At 38.0% G+C, this 23061-nt stretch overlaps 1 protein-coding gene across 11 annotated transcripts in view; it reads right to left on the bottom strand.

Annotated features, from left to right (window-relative positions):
* Positions 1-23061, bottom strand: part of GCA (grancalcin) — a 42383-nt gene that overhangs the window by 11655 nt on the left and 7667 nt on the right. For 2 of the 11 annotated variants that reach the window (XM_077760985.1, XM_077760977.1), the window contains exons 3-9: positions 18280-18383; positions 17142-17257; positions 16054-16181; positions 7527-7691; positions 3929-3998; positions 1161-1204; positions 724-871 (exon numbers count right to left, since the gene is read on the bottom strand). In XM_077760985.1, the coding sequence (XP_077617111.1) occupies positions 724-871; positions 1161-1204; positions 3929-3998; positions 7527-7691; positions 16054-16167 (541 nt within the window). In that variant the 5' untranslated portion in view covers positions 16168-16181; positions 17142-17257; positions 18280-18383. Of the gene's footprint in view, positions 1-723; positions 872-1160; positions 1205-3928; positions 3999-7526; positions 7692-9756; positions 10018-16053; positions 16182-17141; positions 17258-17357; positions 17542-18279; positions 18384-23061 lie in introns of those variants that run through there. The other 9 variants (XM_077760979.1, XM_077760978.1, XM_077760980.1 and 6 more) reach the window with 9 other exon arrangements.

Consider the following 23061-nt stretch of genomic DNA (forward strand, 5'->3'; position numbering starts at 1 on the left):
TGGTTCACAAGTTTGAGCCCCGTGTTGGGTTCTGTGATGACAGCTCAGAACCTGGAGCTTGCTTTGGATTCTGTGTCTCCTTCTTTCTCTTCCCCTGCCCTGCTAGCTTTTGCTCTCTCTCTCTTATTTAATGTTTTAAATAAACATTTAAAAAAATTAAAACAAAATAATTAAGTAACCCGGAAAAATACAGCATAGGGAATACAGTCAATAAGATCATAATATACATTGTATGGTGACAGACGGTGAATACACTTGTGGTGAGCACTGAGTAATGTATAGATTTGTTGAACACTTGATATGCAAAGAACAGAAATGTTGTCTCCCTGAAATTAAATAACACTGCACATTAATTATACCTCAAAAAAACCTAGCAAAAATAGATAAATAAATCTTAAAGATCTCAACAAATTACAAAAGAACACAACATAAACAGTGATTACCAACAATTAGAGGAATACATTTTAATATACCCAACAGAGGAAATTCAGAAATTATTTTGTCAACCAGAATAATAAAAGATCATCTTTTGAAAAAAATCACAGATAAAACGGTTTTGTTAAAAGTCTTCAGTCAGAACTCATCTACAATCTTCAAATCAAACTGGGCAATAGCTGGTGAAATAATATATTACTTTATTACTTAACAAATCGAAACAGTTAAGATTCATTTCATCAAAGAACAATGATCTGGATAGATTCTAAAGAATGTTAATACTCTTACCCAGAGCAGCAATGGCTTCATTCAATTCATGATGTTCTACTGTGCCACTTTGGTCTTGATCAATAGTCATGAAGTTTTGCTTCCAGGCATTAAGAGCTGCCCAAAGTTCTTTGAATTCATTAAATCCCATTTTTCCTGTGTAATCTCTCTGACAGTTTTATTAATAAAAATAAATTTTGATACCAAAGAGAATTTACTTGACCCAAAGCTGTAAATCATTGACTGAAAATGATTAGTATGCTTCTGCAAGTTAGCCACAGTTAGCATATGAATAGATTTCCACATAAAAATGGAAGAGCATGGTATTCAAACAGAATCTTACAAAGTATTTTTAAAGTCTGTAATTTACTGTGGTCATCTATAGCCAAAAGTATCTTAATTATATTAGAAAGCAATTATTCCATATTCTAGTATTTTCTATTTTTATTTAAGGATACATCCAACATGGCGATCATAATTCTGCAGGTTTCCAAACTGAAGGCTGTAAAACATATTTATTATTTGAACTGGAGTCTGCCCAATTTTATCTATGTAGAATTATGACAATTACTATTTTATAAAAACAAAAATGTTTAAAAATTGCCAAAAACAGGGGCGCCTGAGTGGCTCAGTCGGTTGAGCGACTGACTTCAGCTTGGGTCATGATCTCATGGTTTGTGGGTTCGAGCCATGTGTCGGGCTCTGTGCTGACAGCTAGCTCAGAGCCTGGAGCCTGTTTCAGATTCTGTATCTCAATCTCTCTCTGACCCTCCCCTGTTCGTGGTGTTCTCTCTCTCTCTCAGAAATAATTTTTTTTAAAAAATTCCCAAAAATACAGTCACCCCTATCAACAAACTTTGAATGTTTATGCATCCATAGTATGAAAAAAAAAAAGACTAAAATAAAATTTGTTAGTATTTCAGACTACTCACATCTAGTAAGGGGATTTAGGTAGTTAGATAATAATTGTAAAATAACTGAAAATCACTGTCATAGGGGAAAGGAGGGCTTCGATCTTCCTAACACAAAGGACAAGTAGGTTTTTAGGTAGAAGTTTAACATATACTGAGAACACAAAACTTAAAAGATTTAGAGATCTGATTAAAGCTTGAGGTGAAGGATATCTAGCCTGTGATGACATCTGAAAGGGAGATGAGGGTCAGATCATGAAAGTATTAAGTGCCACCCTAAAGATTTAGATCAATGGAAGTCACTGAAGAATTTACAGAGGAAAGTAAGATGAACCCTGATGTAGATAAATCATTTGCTAGCTTACTGCAATCAATCAAGTAAAAATAGCTTCTGATTTGAAGCAGCTGTTTTCCCTTGGGCAAGGGAAAAGGCTAGAAGAAAAATAAACTATCTTAATATCATGGGTTATTAGAGGTATTAACACTTTCATATTTATAGAACTATAAATGAAGACTCACTAGTTAGAATTTTTCTGATCCTTATCACAATTATATTGAATTAGTATGCTGATTTACCTCAAGACTCATTATATCAGTCTTGATAAAAGAAATATGTCAGTACATAATAATAATAAACACACAGGAAAGCTGAGAAGCAGCCTAGTTACCTGGAAAAGACCCCAAACATTTAAGAATTGCTAGTATTTCTGAAAATGGGTGTGAAGGTAGAGACAAAAGCAGAAGGATCAACTGAACACCTACTTAAGGAGTATTTAGAGCCCAAATCCCCTTCTTGACTCAGCACAGTAGATGGCTGCCATGTTGATTCTCACCCCAATGGAAATCTGGAGTTTTATTCTCTGGAGAGGTCTCTGAACTGCAGGGTACTAGGCACATATCCTAACCCTATCCACAAACCCTAACTCTAACTTATCTAGTAAAAATAAGGTATTTAAAATGACTGTTTATCAAAGACTGAGAACACTGCCGGGCCCTCTGTTCTCCTTTCCTACCAAACAATCAGCCCAAAAGGAAATCCCTAAATACACTGATACTCAGTGTTACATGACAAACTGCCCCACCAGACCATCAGACATCAAAGTCTATAGTCAATACCAAACCATCACCTTGGGGCTTCTCACCTGCATTAATTTTTTTATTGTTGTTTCTCATTTATTTATGAGAGAGAGAGAAACCGCATGAGCAGGGGAGGGTCAGAGAGAGAGAGAGATACAAAATCCAAAGACAGGCTCCAGGCTCTGAGCTAGCTGTCAACACAGAGCCCAATGTGGGGCTGGAACCCACGAACCGTGAGATCATGACCTGAGTCAAAGTCGGACGCTTAACTGACTGAGCCACCCAGGTGCCCCTCACCTGCATTTTAGTTAAACATGTACAACCAAGGATCAGCAGATCGGAGAAAAGCATCTAACATAAAAGACAACCAAACACATTAAGTGGAAAAAAAAAATCTAGAGAAAACACAGTTTACAAAAGAAGAAAAGAGCTTTGAAAAATAAATGAACAGTTTCAGAGAAATATGGGAAGACCTCATATACATGAAAAAAGAAGAGAAGCTCTTAGAATTTAGAAATTAAGACTCATAGAAGGGGGCACTTGGATGGCTCAGTTGGTTGTGTCTGACTCTTGATTTCAGCTCAGGTAATGGTCTCATTGTTGGTGAGACAGAGCCCCACATCAGACTCTGCACAGGCAGCATGGAGCCTTCTTGGGATTTTCTCTCTTCATCTCTCTCTCCCACCCCTGATCTTGCTTTCTCTCTCTCTCTCTCAAAACAAATAAACAAACTTCAAAAAAAACCCTGAAAATCTGTAGTGATAAAAGTATGTTATTTTGAGATCTGGAGGCAAATTTCAAGAGTCAGTTGAAGAAGCTGAATGAGGGGTGCTTGAGTGGCTCAGTGAGTTAAGCATCCGACTTGGGCTCAGGTCATGATCTCATGGTTCATGAGTTCGAGCCCCACATCGGGTTCTGTGCTGACAGTTCAGAGCCTGAAGCCTGTTTCAGATTCTGTGTCTCCCTCTCTCTCTGCCCCTGCTCAGCTCGTGTTCTCTTCTCTCTTCTCAAAAATAAATAAACAAAAAAAATTTTGTAAAAAGAAAAAGTTGAATGAAATTTCCTCTAGGAGTGATTAACATCAGGGAGGCATACACACATGGCACACAAGAAACAGTTAAGTTATCTTCATAGTAATCTTTGCAAAACTATTTGACTCTTAAAATTATGGACATGTACATCTGTGATAAGAAGGTTTTTTTAAAATATTTTAAATATGGGGGTGGGGGAGATCTCACGAGAATAAGTTCCACTAATTCCGGACTGTGTCAAACATTTCTGAAGTTCCTCAGCATCCACTTCACCATCCTGTTAAAAAATAATTATAACCTGATTTAATGCACAGCTGTATAAATCATATTAAAGTACCGATTGGCTATTCTAGGCCAAATCAACAGACATGCATTCTTTAAAAAATTTTTTTTTAATGTTTTATTTATTTCTGAGAGAGAGAGAGACAGTGTGAGCAGGGGAGGGTCAGAGAGAGAAGAAAACACAGAATCAGAAGCAGGCTCCAGGCTCTGGGCTAACTGTCAGCATAGAGCCCAACGCAAGGCTCGAACCCACCAACTGTGTGATCATGACCTGAGCCGAAGTTGGACGCTTAACCGACTGAGCCACCCAGGCACTGACCCCCCCATACATGAATTATTTAAAACATTATCATCAACTACAAAATTAATAGAGATAAGTATTGACAACAAAGACATATTACAGAAGAGCATGCAAAATAAATAACTGTTTCATAAATTATATTCTATTAATTTTTAAGCATTTCTAATACAATGTATTTTCTCTACTTCTGAGAAACAACATAATCACTGTGACCTATAATAGGTCAAATTAATATCTCGTGAGAGTCATTGTACCTCTACCTAAAACAGAAAAACGATCAAAATGTGTTCAGAACAGTCTCAGACACATTCCCCTGATGCCCCTTTCAAAGGAGGTGGGGCGATCCTTTCTAAGGGATAATGCAAACTATTAGCTCTGAGAAAGGATGAGGGCAGCAAATTTAAAACACAAACTTTGTAAGAGTTCGTTTTTGTAAGAGACCCAAGAAATGAAAATTTTTACAAACTACTTCTAAGAAGTATTATAAACACTCATATCCTCATGGATCTCTAGCAGGAGATTCCTTATAACAAAAATTTCGGTAGAAGAAAAAATTCCAGTAGTTCTAACAGGAATTAAAAGGTAATAAAAAGTATTCTTTCCAATGGATCATCCATGTACCTACAAAAGAGTAGCTAAGTGTTCCTTTCTCTGCCATGCATAGTTTTGAGATTTTGCTTATAAAATTTTAAAGTCTGCAGTAAGTGAAATATACTTTTAAAAATTGCTGTTTGTTTAGAATCAAAGCAAGGTTTGATTCTTGCTATCCTCCAAAGATAAAGACCTTAGAAGGAATTTTTATTTAGACAATTACCTGCCTCCCTATTACATCGAATCGTTATTATATTTCAAGACTTTGAAAAACTATGCATACACTTCTAACATGATCCAAGAAGAAATTAGTAAACACCATCAAACAAACAAACAAACAAAAACAGTCAATAAAGTCTACTGCTGCCACTGTCAATAGTCTCTCTCTCCATGAAATAATGGCACAGACAAGGTCATTGTCAATACTGCACAGTAAATTTTAAAAGACAATCTTTTACAAATTATTAAAACATAAGGAAAGGTAGGAAATGGTTTTTCTCTCATTTTTTATTAAAAAATGTCTTCTATCTTCTAGTACACTTAAGATAACATGGTTATAAATTACCTTTATCTTTAACTTTTCTTAAATAGAAAAATGATACTCTACCTGAGACTAAAATTAATGAGAATTATTAAGCTTCATCAATTTTTTTCTCATTTACAAAAAAAAGGTGCATTGTGTAAACAACAGGCTCAAACTTTAAAACTTTCTAGAAAAGAGAAATTTGCATTCACTAAAAACCTTGACCATTCCAATTACAATGAAGGAAATTAGTCCTCTGTGGTCTGATGAAAATTTCTGTTTAACTATGAGCTTCTATAACATTTAATAGAAAAGTTCAACTAAGGTGCAGAACACCTTTCTTTGAATTCTGTATATTCAGAAACACAGAAGGGACGTTGAAGAGTATGGAAATTCTTTTGTAGGGAAAGAACAAAGAATACAGACGAAGCAAAGTTGAAAAACAGTAGGTTCAAAAGACACAGAAAAAGTCATTATTAATTTGGGTTAAGGAGCATAAAAATCATTTTTAATCTTTGTTAACCTTTCTGAATAGAGAGAAACCAGTAACAGTACAAACATAGCAAATTATTGTTGACAATTTTACCACTGAAAGAGTTCAGAGGTCAAATAAAAGTCTTTAAATACATATGCCCAGTCCTATGTTTTAAGTTATAATTTTATAAAATAGGTTTAATATATAGTCAGTTATAGATAACAGACTTATTCTCAGCCATTACACTACTTAAGAGTTCTTTTCAGATTGGAATGGTATAATGTAACAGCATTACAGTTAGTTGAAAACAACGGAAAATACTACCAAAGAAATTTAAACCAGTAAGAGTTTATTGTTTTACACCAGAAGTCTGAGGCTACGCAGAACAGGGCTGTATGGCAGTTTTACAATGCCATCAATCTCTTTACATTTTCCCCACACATCCCATCCAAAGGCCTTAAACTGAAGCTTGTAGACCCAAGGTACCAAAGATGACTGCTGCACCTCCCTACTTCAAGTTCCCTTTCTGGGCAGGAAGAATTAAGGAGCAAGAACAGCCAACACTCATTCCCAGGAGGGATTTTCTCACTTAGAAATGGAAAAGTGTCCTCAAGAAATTACACCTAATCTCAAGGGCCAGTTCTCTGGCCCGTGGCTACCTTTACTAATTACAAAGGTGTCCGGGATGGCATTAGGGCTTTTCCAACTACTACCAGAGAAGGGAAAAAGAGGTTGTGAATGGAACTGGGGTCACAAAAAAATGTGTCTGCCACATACAATAATTCTGTGTATGTCCTCTATTTCCAGCCAAGCATAGTGAGCACTCAAGTGAATGAGTAATAAATGAAAAGTGTTATCAGAGTTCTGTGAAATTCTAACTACTCACTAAGTTTTCATGGATAAGTATAAAAGAAGAGATACGGACTGTGTGTGACTAAGGCTCCAGTGTGAACCTGTCTCTTCTCATTAGTCTGGTATTTGAACCTCCTTTCTGCCCTGTTTTCTTTACACTTTCCCAATGTGCTTTATCTTTAAGTCTCTCCTAAACTATTCACAATTTAAAAGTCTCCTTTTTGACACTCTGCCCCAGTTTCCTCAAGGAGACTGACATGTAGACCTCTTTCCCCCAATCCTCTTTGGCTCAGTCACCACGTACCACACTGCTTCCTCTTTTAGTGAAATCAACCATGTGTCAGGTATCATACTAACATTTTTTTTTAAAAATGAAATAATTATGATTACCCTTATCTCTGATCTCAAGAGAAAAAATTAGTCTGGGTAAGTTTAAACACAAATTTCATATACATTTAAAATGACACACTAAGTAAGGGATGACATTTCTTTTAAAGAGCAATCACTTTTTAAAAATGATATCTGTGGGGCACCTGAGTGGCTCAGCTGATTGAGCATCTGACTTCAGCTCAGGTCATGATCTCACGGGTCATGGGTTCAAGTGCTGCATTGGGCTCTGTGCTGACAGCTCAGAGTCTGGAGTCTGGCCTTGAATTCTGTGCCTCCCCCTCACTTTGCCCCTCCCTCCCTCCCTCCTCTCAAAAATAAATAAACATTTAAAAAATTAAAAAACAAAAACAAAAAAAACCCTGATATCTGTGCAATATATTTAGCATCTCACCTGTCCAGCAATAGCAGTGAAGGATGTCCACATGGGGTCTCCTGCTGAGGAGTAACTGTCAGCATATGCTGGGTACTCACTAGGGTACAGGTTTGGCCCTGTTCCTGGCATTGGTTGTCCCATTTGCATCTGTATTCCTGGCATCTGACCGCTAAAATTTCCAAACTGCAAGAATGAAAGAGGTTACAATTATAAATACAAACACTATCTGCTATCCCCTGAAGTTGGTTTAAAAGAAAATATTTGAGTCTACTGAAAAGCAAGGATACAAAGAGTTACTAAAAAGCAACCAAATCCACTATCACAAAAGCTGTTAGCTACAAAATCCTAGATGTCCTGCATTAGGACATAATTCAGTTCACTAACATGTTATCCAGTATCACATAAGTGTAAAAGAAAGAAGATCTATCTAGCCTGTAAGACCTTCAGATGAACATGAAGCACAATTTTTCAGTGTTTACCATCAACATCACTGAAATAAACAAAAAGAAAAGAAATAGAAGGAAATTTCACCTACAGTCAAACTAAGAAGTAGTATACCTCGGACACATACTTAGAATACATGGTAAATGTAACAAAATTGTGAACTAGTCATGGGAAACTGCGTAAGGTGCAAACATCCTCTTCACCAGAAAATACTTATTTTTTTAAAAAAAACATCAATGGGACACCTGGGTTGCTCTGTTGGTGAAGTGTCCGACTTTGGCTCAGGTCATGATCTCATGGTTTGTGAGTTCAAGCCTTGCATCAGGCTCTGTGCTGACAGCTCCGAGCCTTCAGATTCTGTGTCTCCCTCTCTCTCTGCCCCTCTCTCACTCATGCTGTCTTTGTAATAAGTAAATAAACTTAAAAAAATTTTTAAAAAGACACCAATACACAAAGTGATAATTCCAACAACAGTCTTCAAAACCAATAAGAAAAGCAGTAAGAATACCAACAAAAGTAACGCACAGCTAGTATTTACTGACAGCTTTTCATAGCCCAAGTACTAAATACTTTCCATTATATGATTTGATTTTCCAAAAACTTTATGAAGTATGAAATGACTATGTCCTCTCTGCAGTTGAGGACCCAAAATTTCAAGAGGTTTCCTAAATTGGTTGAGGTCAAATAACTGGTAAAAAGGAGACCACGGTTCAAATGTAGACAGTCTGATGTTTGTTTCCTGCTATGGTATGGTTTCTCTCTACTTTTTTCACTTTGGATCTTGGTATACTTTTTTAGTAACTTAGAAGGGCATTTTACTGAGCATTTGTATGAGTCTGGAGGAGAAAGAAGTATCAACATTGGTCGTTATTCCATTTTGGACAAAAATCTTGACCTGCATCTTTGAAAGATGAATAGAGACTGTCAGAAGGCAAAAAGAAAAAAAGAATTCTAAGTTGGCGGGGGGCGGGGAGGGTACACAAAAGGTGGGGCACTACCAGTAGTTTTGAAAAGCTAGATCACTGGATGTGTAAAGGGGAAAGGTATGGAGGAAGTACTGGAGCTCAGAAAATACACTTCAAACTCCAGTAAATGTATGACTGGATCATGAAGCAATTAAGTATAAGGAAACAGTAAATGTTGAAAGAATATAATGGATTAAAAACAAACAAAAATAGATGAATTTTTTTAAAGGTTTTTCCTTGAAAATAAGAGACCGATAAAAGACAGCCCAAATTTAGGTATTAAAAAAAGCATATACCACAAATTACAACTTCCAACTCTCAAAGGTGCTGTAGGATAAACAGTTAATGTAAAAAAGAGTACCCTAACATTGACCACCTCCCCCCAAAAATCTAGAACAGATTCCTCCTGGTAGAAAGTAAAAATTAGAAGACTTTTAACATACTTTATTTACGCATAAGCAACTTAGAAGGGCAGAAAACAAGAAGTGGTCAAAAATTCGGAAAGAGGATGTGTCGCAAAACGGGTCGACCACAAAATATTACTGGAATAAGAAAAGGGCGCATGTGTTCCTCCAAACCAAGAAGGAAATTTCTTAAAGCACCACACATCCCCGGCTTCACAAGGAGCACCATAGGTGCCCCGCCCCAGGGCCCAGAAAACCTGCGGCTCCCCGCTCCGCCCAGACCCCGACTTCCAGCAAGGGGCAGTCTCAGCCCCACTGAGTACGGGAGACCAGCCACGCGAAGGAAACAGAAGGCGGACCCCGCAGGCTGGCACCGCCCGCAAGGGCGCTCCACCCCGCGGGGGCGGAGGCTGCTGAGAATCCGCCAGGACTCACCGCTCCTCCGTATCCCGGGTAGGCCATGACGAGCTGAATAAGCGTCCCCTGTCACCCTTCGAGTGTGCGTCCGTCCAACTGGTAGAAAGGCGGAGGACCGGGTGCAGGTGCAGGGCAGACGCAGATGCAGGTGAGGCAGAAAGACGCGCTAGCCTTAGGGTTTACTTCCCTGCGACCGCCCCTTCTCGGAACCCCGCCCTGCTCTGTTCCGATTGGCTGATCCCGGCCCTTCGGAGCCCATTCTACCGAAACTCCCGCCTTTAAGGAATCTAGTCCCACCCATCTCATCTCTGATTGGCTTCACGCACCCAGCCCCCCTCTTGCTCAGCTCTTATTGGCTCTCTCAGGTCTCGCGCTCTCTCCTTACCAAACTGCAGAGACTGCTTTGCTCCGGTAACTTACACGCCTTTTGGCAAGGCCGTCCAGGTTGAAGTTTATTTTTTTCTGAAGACTCCTAAATCCGCCAGTCCATGGCTTCTTTTAACCTACTCTTCCATTCTTTTGAGCTGGGCTTCCAAATATACATTTGTGAACTTAAAAACGTTCAGTTACTCACATTTATTTATGCGTAGTGTTGACGTCGTATCATCAAAACTTTGAAACCATCGCTGCCCCAAGGGGAGTGTTTCTGAGCTAAAACCCACTTTATGCGAAATTTTACCAAAAGATTATTTGTAATTTGTTTGACAGAGAAAAGGCGATTAGAGTCGCCAGATTTAGCAAATAAAAACACATGATGTTTAGTCTCCCCCGCTCATGTTGTCTGTCTCTCTCTCAGAAATAAATAAAACATTAAAAATTTAAAAAAAGGGGGGGGGGGCGCCTGGATGGCTCACTTGGTTAAGCGTCCAACTTCGGCTCAGGTCATGATCTCACTTGTGGGTTCGAGCCCCGAGCCCCGCGTCGGGCTCTGTGCTGACAGCTCAGAGCCTGCAGCCTGTTTCAGATTCTGTACTTCCCTCCCTCTCAGACCCTCCCCTGCTCATGCTGTCTCTCTGTCTCTGTCTCTCTCTCTCTCTCTCCCCCACCCTCTCTCTCTCGCAGAAATAAATAAGGCATTTTAAAAAATTTTAAAAAAACAGGATGTTCAGTTAAATTTTATTTTCAAATAAACAATGATTTTTTAAAATGTACATAGGTCCCAAATATCACACGAAATATACGCTTATACTGAAACATAATTCGTTGTTTATATGTTAATACATAGGGTGGTCTGTATATTTTCTGGGATCCCTACCAATGACTCCACCTTTAGGCAAACTCTTCCAATGTGGTCCTAATTATATGCACCTAGGGCAACAGCTTGGTTTATATCACAAGGAGAAAAAACAGTTACTTTAATGTATTAAGTAACAGTACTTGATCTGCTTTTCTCTGGAACTCAAATGAATTTTGTAGCTCTGGCTTTAAAAAAGTACACATATACACACACACGGAAGAACAGAACAGCTGTAACTTTAGCTTAAAAACAAAGAAAAAGACCAGGATGATAATTACCTCTGAAGAATATGACAACGCGAAAATGTATCTTAACATTATAAGGATGTGGGGGTGGGGGGAAGTTTTAGGTAAGTATTAGCACAGGAAAACAACCTTGCAAAGCTGAGTAGCAATTGTCCGGCTACACAACAGAGAAGAAACATATTGTACCTTGTGAAATTTAATTTTATCAGGAAGAGGCAAAGAGAAAGGAAGATTGCTAACGTACAGGCCACTTGAGAAAATGTGTTTAGTTCCTCTAACGCAATAAGGAATACTTAAGGCAATAAGGTTAAATTACTGGCATAAATAAATATAGAGAGATGATAAAACCTACTTACTAAGGGGAAAAACATGACTGTTAAAGCATCAAGTAATAATGAATTACAAAGCAAAAAAAAAAATCAATGATAAGGTTTGGCTCTAAATGATTAACGACATACTCAAAGAAATGCTCAGACAGGATTGAGTGTTTTACATTTACAATGATAGTCTAAATCTCTGGTCAGAATTTTTGTGCATTTTTTTCATCATCATAGACTACATTTGTATTGCATTTGTGTATATCAGGGATCAAGTCTCCATAGCTCTCTTGCATTGCTACAAATCTAGTTTCAAAGATAGGGATAGTATTTCCCTCAAGGGCAGAGAAGTTTGTTGCAGGCTAACAAAGATAATCTCTCCATCCAAGGGCAAAGTTTGGGTAAGTTTGCTAGCAAGAAATTCCTAAACTTGGAGTTCCTCCATTCTGATACAAACTAACTGCTTGCACAGCGCCTGCCTAGCAACTCCAGCTCACACTGAGGGACTGGGGAGCAACAGGAATCTATGAGAACCTGAAGCTCACACTGTCTGTTGTGCTATGAGTAATAAAATCCTTTTTCTCTGACAGAAGAATCTCATGCATCTGTCAACTTCTATGAAACTGTGACAGGCTACTTTTTGGCTTACAAGTGAGATAAAATGTCAAATCCTTCACAGTTTTTGGCAGTGGAGCTAAAAAGCTACCTAGGGAAGTTGCTAGTGAAGGGTAGCAGAAGATGCCATTCTAAAAGCCACTTTGGCATAAGGATCACTTAGAATTGAAAGCAATTGAGAAGACACAGATAAAAGAAAAGCTCTCTGCTCTCCCTGCATTTGCCTAAAAGCCTGACATAAATTTACAAACGTGTCCTTCCACCCTCTCTACCAGAAAGGACAAGGATTATTCCTGAGACAACTTTAGATCCTATGAATGGAGAAGATGCAGACATAAATCTGCATAACAAACCTCACACTTGATTACACTGCTTTTCTGCTTAATCTCCCCACAATTCATCTCCCCCTCAACTTTCTTCTTTTTCTCTTTAGCTGAAAATAGTATCTAAGTTTGAGCCACCTCTGAAAGTTACTAATTTTTCCCTAGGTATCTCCCATGTACACATGGGATACATGCTATTAAACATCTGGGTTTATTCTCTTGTTAATCTGTCTTTTATTACAAAGATCTTAGCCAAGAACTCAGAAAGGTAAAGGGAAAATTACTTTATCTCTTTCTAAACCTCATATCTCAATTTATAAATTTTCTAATATAGGAATTTAAAAATTCAAATGACCCCACCAAGAGGTTGTTTTTTTTTAGGTAATACTAATGAAAATTCACCTCCATGATTCAGTTAGTATTGTATGACCAGTATTGTTTTATGAAAATGTAAAAAAACACAATGTGTTTTGTAAAATAAAATGTAGAATGTTACATTTTGTAAAAAATGTAAAAAAACAATTTTAAATTATACATTTTCATTTCAGAAAACACTCCATTATTCTATAAAAATAGCTACTTACAGAGTGAATACTGTGTAACAGGCACTGCGTGCTGTGAGAACTGTTCCTCAAAACAACTCCATGAGGTACATTTTATTACCTCCATTTCACAAATGTGAAAAGTAAGGTGGGAAACTGGATATCACTTACCCACAGTTGCATAGTTGGTAGCAAAGCTGAGATTAGAACCCAGGCCACCTTGTCTGCAGAATGTAGTCTCTTTAACAATGCATCTTCCCTTCCCTGCCCACTCTCAATCATATCATTTTAAAATATAGTAAAAATATAGTAAAAATGATTTACACATAGGAGAATATGTTTTAAAGAGTAGAAAAACAGTACACCAATAACTAGACAAATAGACAAGAAAATTCATTGTTTTGACTAAGATTAGCCAATCAAATTACTTCTCTTACACAAGTTACAAGTTTGCTGGTGAATATTAAGCTTTCACGATATGTCTACTTATGGTATTTCTTCCTAATCTTCTTGATCTGTAGTCTTACCATAAACCAGGATATTCAATTAACCAGTATAATATGAACACTGAACTAACAATGTTTTCCTTTCCTATCTGTTGCTACCTCATTTTTCTTTCCCTCTATACAGGAGGGTGGGGTTATAGGGAGTGGGCATGGGAGAGACAAGGACATAAGCATCAAGCATAAAATCTTAATGCTCCTCAGCAAACTTCAGTCCCAGAGCCAGAGGCTCTCTCATAGAAATTATTTATATGTGTTAAATATTATAACAAGACATACCAGCTCATGAAAAACAATATTACAGGAGCTTATTTTATACCATTAAGAAATTTCACTTAGGCTGGTTCATTTATTCAAAAACCTATGGAGCCTCTTTAATGTAGCACTAATTTAGATAAGAAAAAAATACACCAAGGTTGGAGGAATGTTTGCGCTACTGGACGTTATATTCTAGCAGAGAGAACAAACAGTAAGTGAAGGCAATAAATCAAGTCTATGGTATGTTAGGAGATGATAGATAGTATGGAACCCAAGGAAAACAAAAGCAGGGGTGGGGGGAGGAAGGTGACAGAGCACGCTGCTCAAGGTAGCCTCCTTAAGAAAGTGAGGTTTGAACCAAGACTCAACATGAGTAAGTTAGACATGTAGTTACCTGGAGGAAGCATGTTCCACCAGAATTACAGTTCCACCAGGGCTACAGTTCTCAGGCAGAAGCCTCCTGACCTGTTTAGAGAACAGCAGGGAGGCCAGTGAGTCTGGTGTGGATGGAGCCAGAGAGAAAGCCTAAGAATGGTTACAGGGTAGGGACACTGGGGCAGGTCACCCTGAGCCTTTAGTGTGCACTGTGAAGATTGTATACTCTGAGTGAGATTCAGAACCCACTGAGGGTTTGGAGCCTTAGCAGGACATAACATGATTTAATTTGTAAAAGATCACTCTTTCGGCTGTGTTGACAGTAGACTGCAGGGGGTTAGCATAAAAGCAAGGAGATCTGATAGCAATCTGTTGGTAATTTGGAGATGGTGGTGTTTATCAGAGTTAGCATTAGAGATGGTGAGATGCGGTGAAATTATTTTGTATTTTTAAGGTAGAACCCTCAGGACTTTACTGATATTTAAGATTTGCCCTTTATTATTTTTTTTAATGTTTATTTATTTTTGAGAGAAAGAGAGACAGAGTGTGAGCAGGGGAGGGGCAGAGAGAGGGAGACACAATCTGAAGCAGGCTCCAGGGTCTGAGCTGTCAGCACAGAGCCCAACACAGGGCTCGAACCTACAGACTGTGAGATCAATCGTGACCTGAGCTGAAGCCAGACGCTTAACCGCCTGAGCCACCCAGGTGCTTCTAGATTTGCCCTTTAATGACATGGTGACAAATAACTCTCTCCTTGACCAAACTGTACCCAGGTCCTTCTGAGCCCTCTTCTTGACTAAACCTTAATCCTGGCCTATAAAGAACTGAACAAACACTAACATAGTTTGACAGCTCCAGGCTGCATCCCTAGGATGACTGTAGCTCCCTTTAAAGTACTTACCTGAGAGAACTCAAGGCTGCCAAAAGAATTGACTGTTTGTTCCAGCCAACATCTGAAGATAGGGCCTACTCTCCTAGTCTCTGTGAGCGGGTAGGAGCCTAACATGGAGAAGTGCCAGTAGACAAACCCAGATGTGTTTCACATCCACTAAACCCTCTTCATGCTTTTTGTAAATTTTCATTTTCCTGACACTATAGAGCCCCCACTTACTCCTTTCCTATTCTCTCCCTCTCCCTTTTAAGTACCCTGTCACTTCTATACAAATCAAAGCTGAAATCCATCCGCACTGGACCCTTTTCCCTATTATTGTTACTATAATTATTTCCCTGTTGTTAATAGTACAAATAGTATATTATGGATTAAAATCATCCTTAACACTTTAACTAGAGTCCTGCTTTGTTTATCTTTGCCAATGGTAAACACCAAGGAAGAGGTGTTTGGGCTGGCCAAATAAAAATCAGTATGGTGCATGTGAGACTTGGGATGTCTATGAAACTAAGTGATAGTATCAGGCAGGTTGTTGATCTAAGAGGCTGGATGGAGTGAGCAGCTTAGCTAATGATGGTGCCTACCAACTACCCAGCATCTGTATCTTACTGAGCCATGCTATTCTCCACTTGTTACATATGCAGCAACTGTTGACAGGTAGGGAAGAACTTAGTGGGAAGTAGAAGGTATTCCTCCAAAACAGCCCTGAAATGAAAATTAATTGCTAATGCTGGTAATGAAATAAGAGGGCCCCAAAAAATTAATACTCCTTACATCATTTTCCTAAAAATTAATAATAGAAATAGTTTTATGACCTAGCGGATAAAAGATATAGCTTATGATATATGCAAAATGATTCTGGCAAATTTTAAATCCATGTAGCTTGAGAAACTACACACACACACACACACACACACACACACACACACACACACACAATGTCTCAGCTCATGCTGCCGTAACAAAACACCATAGACTCGCTGGCCTAAACAACAGGAGTTTATTTCTCACAGTTCTGGAGACTGAAGGTCTAAAATCAAGGTGCAGGCAGGCGCAGTGTCTGATCAGAACGCTCTCCTTGCAGATGGCTGCCTTCTTGCTGTATCCACACATGGTCTTCCTCATTCTTGCTTTCTCTTCTGAGTATGTGGGTGGAAAAAGACAGAAGAAGTAAGTTCTCTGTTCTCTCTTCTTATAAGGGCATTAATCCCGTCATGAGGGTTATACCTTCCTAATCTCATTTAAACCTAATTACCATCCAAGGATTCCCATCTCCAAATCACACGGGGGTGGAGGGGGTGATGGCTTCAACAAATAAATTTTAGGGGGACACAGTTTAGTCTATAGCACACCAAATCTGAAAGGTGAGGAAGAGGGGATACTTAGTCATAATGTCCATTGTTGTGTCATCACCTTAGATCTGCCCTAGAATTTGTTTATCTATTTTATGCTAAAATGTATTCATATAGATTTCATGCCATGGTTTTAATTGATATACATGCAATAATTATCATACTTTCTCAGGAAATTATTTATTGTATTTATGGAATAACGCATTTTGTGGAATAAAAAAGGCTTTGTATGTATTATTTGTACAAGGCATAAAAATGTGACAGTATAAAATGAAGCTATCCAGTAGTAATTTTATTATAAGTCTAAAATCACTGCAAGTGCCTAAGGGTTAATGCCTACTAGTGAGGACAGAGACAAAGCTTCACAAATAAGACAGAAGTAAATATTATTTGTCTTTTGTTACTGAGACCAGCCACTTGACAAACTGCCCTTATTTAGCTAAGCTTTCAGCCACACAGCTTTTCTGTTTCTATTTTCTATAATATTAAGCACTCTTTTGGCAGAAGCACACGCTCAAAAGCAACTTAAAAAAAGAGTAATGCATACATGAAAAGTGTCAACAGGGCTCTTCAGAGAGGTGAAGAATAGTAGTTTCTGAATATATACTTCCTCACTTGGATCATTAAGAACTCCTAAGCAATTTGGATTCAATGCAAACTTCTTAAGAAATTCTAAAACTATATCTAAAATGTTGACTGCAATATATGTCCAAAAAAAAATGCTCAAAAAAAAAAAAGCTGCAATACTTAGGTGGATGAGTGGCTCAGTCAATTGAACATCCAACCCTTGATCTCAGCACAGGTATTGATCTCGGCCATGGGTTCAAGCCCCGCATTGGGATCCACATTTGGCGTGGAGCCTGCTTTAAAAAAATAAATAAATAAAAAATAAAAAAGCTGCAATAAATAGCCTTGATAAAATAATCTATTACTCAGGAAATGTTGGAGAAATACCCATCTTACATGTTAAATCCAGGTTTCATGCTTGTGAATGTCAATTAGACTCTTAAAAACATGGGATCATACACTTACAAAATTGACTTTCTAGAAAAATATAAATGAAATAATGTTGACTGAATATTTATTTTAGCTGGTGCTTATCCCTGGTTAGTAACTTGCTCACATACAATGAGAATTAAGAGTAGTCCTGTTAAGAAAACAAAAATACTTTGATCAAAAACATAAAAAGGCTTAAACAGATTACAGACTCTCTAAAAGCTGAGATCATCCCATTTCTACACTAATGTTTAGGTGTTTTGCATATGTGTGAAGATAAGATTGCCCCTCTCCCTCATCAATGTAAAACTATTGGTAGGAATAAGACTCCATAATAGAAATTTTAAAAATTACAACCTATTTATTTATATAGTAGATGATGTTTTTCATAGCCATTTTGTACATTATCATATTTGATTTTCCCCAAATCTTATGAAATTAGTAGCACCAATTATATTTTAAGAGGAAGCTAAGATGTAATTAAGTTGAATTGTTGGAGGTAGACACAGATCAAAACAGTTGCAAAATATTTTTAAAACAAAACATGATCTGATTTATTCATGTTTGGAAAATGACAACCCACAGTGCTCCTATAGTTTTGAATGAATGAATGAATATATGAATGAACTCCCAGGCTTAGAGCTTTTTAAGTTGTTTAAACCAAGAATTAAGCTATGTAGTACTTTAGTGCTTGCGTTATCCCAAATTTAAAACTGAACTAAATAAAAAGAAACACAAACTGGTGCTCTCTTTGTCTAGTCCCTCAGGTTTGGGATGATGATATTATATTAATGAGGACTCATGATCAGTCATGGTGTCAGGAGCAACCTGGGTAGGTATAAGGAGCCCAGCTTAATGCCCCATCCAAGATCTGCTTCATTTAACTTACCTCGGACATTTGATCTCCTCTCCTGCCTTTAGCCAAAAACCTTAGTTGCTGCCATATCCATCAAAAAACAGCAGATGGCACACTCAAGCATAGTAATTGAGAAACTGCAATAAAGTCACCATGTACAAAGGTGTTAATACAGTTAAGAGGCACTGAAAAGGGTTGATGAAGCATTTCAGTGCAAACTACAATGAGAATCCATTACTGCCCTTAGGATGAGAGGGCAGGGCAAAGAAGCAGTGTTGAAACCTAAAGAGAGTAGCTATACGGAGAGAGCAACCTGACACATGACCTTTAGTAGAAGGATACATGATGAACGGCACAGAAGGGAGCTGAGGGAACAAATACTACAACCTCACTCTTTTCCCTGCCTCTGATCACCTGTCAGTGCTTCTACTAGCTGATCTCAGTCAGAAGCCAGAGGGAAAGAGAGTTCATGGACACAGTCCATAAAGGTCAGCATCCCAGGGCACAGTGCAAAAGAGAGGGTAGAGCGTGGGTCTCCAGGGACAAATGGGAAATACGCACATTGAAGAAAAAGAAATTCCACAACTTACACTTACAATCCTGCCAGAATTTGACAACTTTTCAATTACAAACTTAATCCATTTAATTTTTCTGTAAGGTAAGGCAAAAATCCAGGTAAATTGCATACAATAAATATTTCTAGAGTAATTATATTGAATGGTGAACTAAATCCAAAAGGATGATTAAACAAATAGGCTATATAGAAGGTGGGGGGAAGGAAGGAGGGAGGGAGAGGAAGAGATGGAGATAGAAAAGAGAGAGAGAGAAAGAGGGAGAGAGAGAACATGAACCTAGGTTTTTATTCAGCCACCATGATTCCAGTAAAGGAGAATGTAACCTAGCAACAGAAGCCTTACAAAATGGTTTGCTCATAACTTGTTGAAAATGGTAGTTAGTGATATCAGAATGCATAATTGAATAAAAAGAAGTTACCAAAGCACTGAGTGGGGACATAGAGAGCGAATATCTAAGTAGATGGGTAAGAAAGATCAAATGGTTCTTTAATTTCAAATTCTGATATAAAAACCTTTCTGCACATTATTTTAAATAAATATGCACACAAAGTGAAAACTGTTTAGAAGGAAACAAAACTAATTTCTGCTGGAAAAGCATGTGCCTAAAATAGATCGTTTTCAGTACAAACTTGGAAAAACTAATTATAATCTCAACCTTGCAGAAAAACATTTATCCTCAAGTTTGTGACCCTATCATAATTTTAAATAATGAAAAGAACAGCCAATATTTAGATCAATTTTGATATTTCCTCCCGATTGATATTTGGTAACATTTATATACAAAACTATCAGCTAACCACATCATGTGGATAATAATACCAATGTCAGAGTTAGGATAATTCCTCTTTATTACTACTGATTTCATGTATTCACACACGAATTCTGAGTTCAAGAGAATATGTTAATTGGTGTATGTACTATATTTTCTTATTTCCTCTATTCTTGACTCTCAGGCATCTGGGGCCTTTCTGCCTGGGGAGAGACTGGCCCTCATAGAGACACCCAATTCTTAGAGATAGCAAATGACTCAACGGTCATATTTAAACCAGACAATCCACAGCCCCTACCATAAACTACCTCCTTTCTGTGGCTCTTACACCCCAAAAGACAGTATTCCTCTGCACTAATCTTCCCAGGGCCTCCATGCCCCAGAACCCTCTAAAATTATTCAAACTCATCATTCTAACCCTGCTTACCCTGCCTCTCATTGCTTTTCCCACAGAAACCACAATAAAGGTTTCTGTCCATGCTTTCCTTGTTCCTTCTGCCTCCTGACTGACGTTGACATTTCTCGATGTGGTCCTGCATGGGGTGGTGTGTCCCCTCCTCTTGGAAATTGTAGCAAACTGTTTTTCCAATGGCAATCATCTCTGATCTGTTAGCCTTACCCTACTGGAACAATAAGAAAATGTACATGTTAAAACAGTTGGGTTTTAGTCATTGTCTACGCTAACTCCTAAAGGAATGGTGCAATAAAGTTTAGAGCTTTATAATTGACTCCAAGTTCTTCTGCTGGCTCTGTGACATTAGGCAATGGAATAAAACTTCTATGAATCTTTGCTCCTCCTTTGGAAAATGGGTATATTCCCTTCTAGAAGATCCATTAGCCCCCTTTATGTTATTCTCTGGTTTTATAAAATAAGTCTATACTAAATTATAAACACGGTTTTATATTCCCATTGGGAAATATAGATTACCTACCTTTTCTTTTATCTGTTAAAAATTCTATATTGTTTGTAGTTACAATTTTACTTACTTGATACCAGCCAAACCAGTTCTGACACAGTTAATATTGATAGTCAAAACCCCACAAGGTGGCGGCAGAGGAAACACAATTATAAGCAGGTCGAACACAAGAGCCTGAGGAAAGCAGCAAGGTGTGGCTTCCCCTTTCTGAATACCTTTCTGAGAATGGGGAAGTACAGCTGAATGTCCACCACTTGGCCTGGGTTGCTTTGAGTCAGCCAGCTCCTCGGAGAGTGACTTTGTCATCAATGTTCCAGGAACTTAATGAGCCACAGGCAGTTCTTGGCCCCACCTGAGAACCTGGGTCAGCTTTTGGAATTCATTTTGTGAATAAGCTCAGGTTTTCTCTAAAATTCATTGGGGTGCTCCAAAAATATTAAATGTTAGCATTATTCTTGATTCCTTTCTTTAAAGTTTATTTATTTATTTTGAAAGACAGTGCAGGAAGGGCAGAGAGAGAGGGAGAGAGACAGAATCCCAAGCAGGCTCCACACTGTCAGCACAGAACCCGATGCAGGGCTCAAACTCATGAACCAGGAGATCATGACCTAAGCCAAAACCAAGACTTGGTTGCTTAACCAACTGAGCCACCCAGGTGCCCAAAATATTATTCTTAATTCCTAATCAATGACATACAGCACATTTATGTGCACATAACTAGACTATTCCTGAAAAAGAAAATATTTATCACTCACAATTGGTGCTTGCATCCTTATTTACATTTATCCATCTATTAAAATCATAAATCCTTCATCTTATAATATTTTTAAGTAGATCACTTGTAGTAATAAAATAACTGGACCACTCTATAATTAAAAATAAATTCCCACATAGCACAATATGGCTCTCTTGAATCTTTCACTGCGTCGGAGGGAGAAAGAATCAATGAATTAACACCATCTGCACTAAATAAGTTCCAAAGTTTTGGTAACAGTTCTAAGGGTTGGGAAGGACTATGCAAACTCCCTAAATCTATACACCTTCAACACAAATATGTGTTATAGACAGGCACATGCAACACATAAACACACATTCTATTTAGAAATTTAAAGGAAAAAAGATTAAATTATTTTAGCAGTAATCAGGAAATATTTTACAAAAGTATTTTTAAGATATTTTAAAATATTTAAAAAAGTAAATCATAAGTTGTGTAACTATAACATAGTTATACATTTTAGGATCATTTTGGTATAATTTGCAGCCTGAGTGAATTGGGTGTGTCATTCTTTGATTTACTGACTGATTTTACTTATGCCTTCTTTCACTCTTAACAAGGGTAGAAGTCCCTTTCCCTACCTCAACAATATGGTATACTGTTTGCAGAACTCTCGTCCAACTTTTGTCATATTTGGTTCTGTGAAAATTGGATGGGGCAAAGGCAGCTGCCCAACCTCAACTCATAGTTTTACTTGTTGGAAGACAATTTGAGAAGGCTGTGCTACTTGGGGCATCTGGGTGGCTCAGTCAGTTGAGCATTGGACTCTTGATTTCAGCTCACGTTGTGGGACTGAGCCCAGTGTAGAGCTCCACCCTTGGCATGAAGGCTGCTTGGGATTCTCTCCCTCTCTCTCTCTGTCCCTTCCCCTCATACACTCTCTGTTCTCTCTATAAAATGAAAAACAAAAATAGTCTCTGGTACAATATTTCTATTTCTTTAAAGAATTATTTATACATCATGTTCTGGTCTCTCAGCACAGAGATTTTAAAATGCTTTTCCAAATATGTGGGAAAATATGGAATTCTTTTTTGTCACAACAATTTTTTTTTTTAAATGAGTCTCCTGTCCTATTCAGGGCCTTGGGGTCAGCAGGGATTAGCCACTGTCATATTCAAAATGATGCATTTATTCACAAAGTTAGTATTCTTTGTCTTCCTCAGAAGAAATTGCCTCAGGGGTGCCAGAAAGACTTGAAGTGATGTCAATTTAAAACTTGATTCCTTGGGCCAGAGGAAAATCCTTACTGTTTGATTACAGTTGATTGTAGTTTGATTGTAGTTGATTGTACAAGTAGATCTTCATGGACTGTTTCTGGGCATCACACCCAGACTCTCTGCCACCAGCGTGCTTTTCTCCTCCAGTCTCAGCCCCAAAGTATAAGATGTATAAAAGTTGATCTGTTGTCTTTGAAGTAGGAGTGGGGCCCAGAGCCTTGCCAATGAGCCTCTCTCCACCCCCTCTAAAGTATCACTATGTCATATTAAGTTTCCTCAAAATACCGTTTGAATGTCAGTTGCCAAAGGTATGACAGACTTGCAATAACAGTGGCTATACAATGGGGCTTTATTGGATGTGAAACTTGGATTTCTTGATAGTCTTCTCTATCTTCCCTCTGAATGATAGAAGAAGTATAAGAAATTTCAGTTGCTTAACATAAAGAAGGCAGTTGCTTTGAATCAGAGGGGTTCCTGCCTATCTCCCTCATTCTCTTTGCTGAACCAACAGGTTGGGGACTACCCAGGGCCTACGTAACAGATATAAGATAAGCAAAGATTC

This window comes from Crocuta crocuta, unplaced genomic scaffold (genome assembly GCF_008692635.1).
Source record: "Crocuta crocuta isolate KB4526 unplaced genomic scaffold, BGI_CrCroc_1.0 scaffold153, whole genome shotgun sequence".
Taxonomy (NCBI): Eukaryota; Metazoa; Chordata; class Mammalia; order Carnivora; family Hyaenidae; genus Crocuta; species Crocuta crocuta.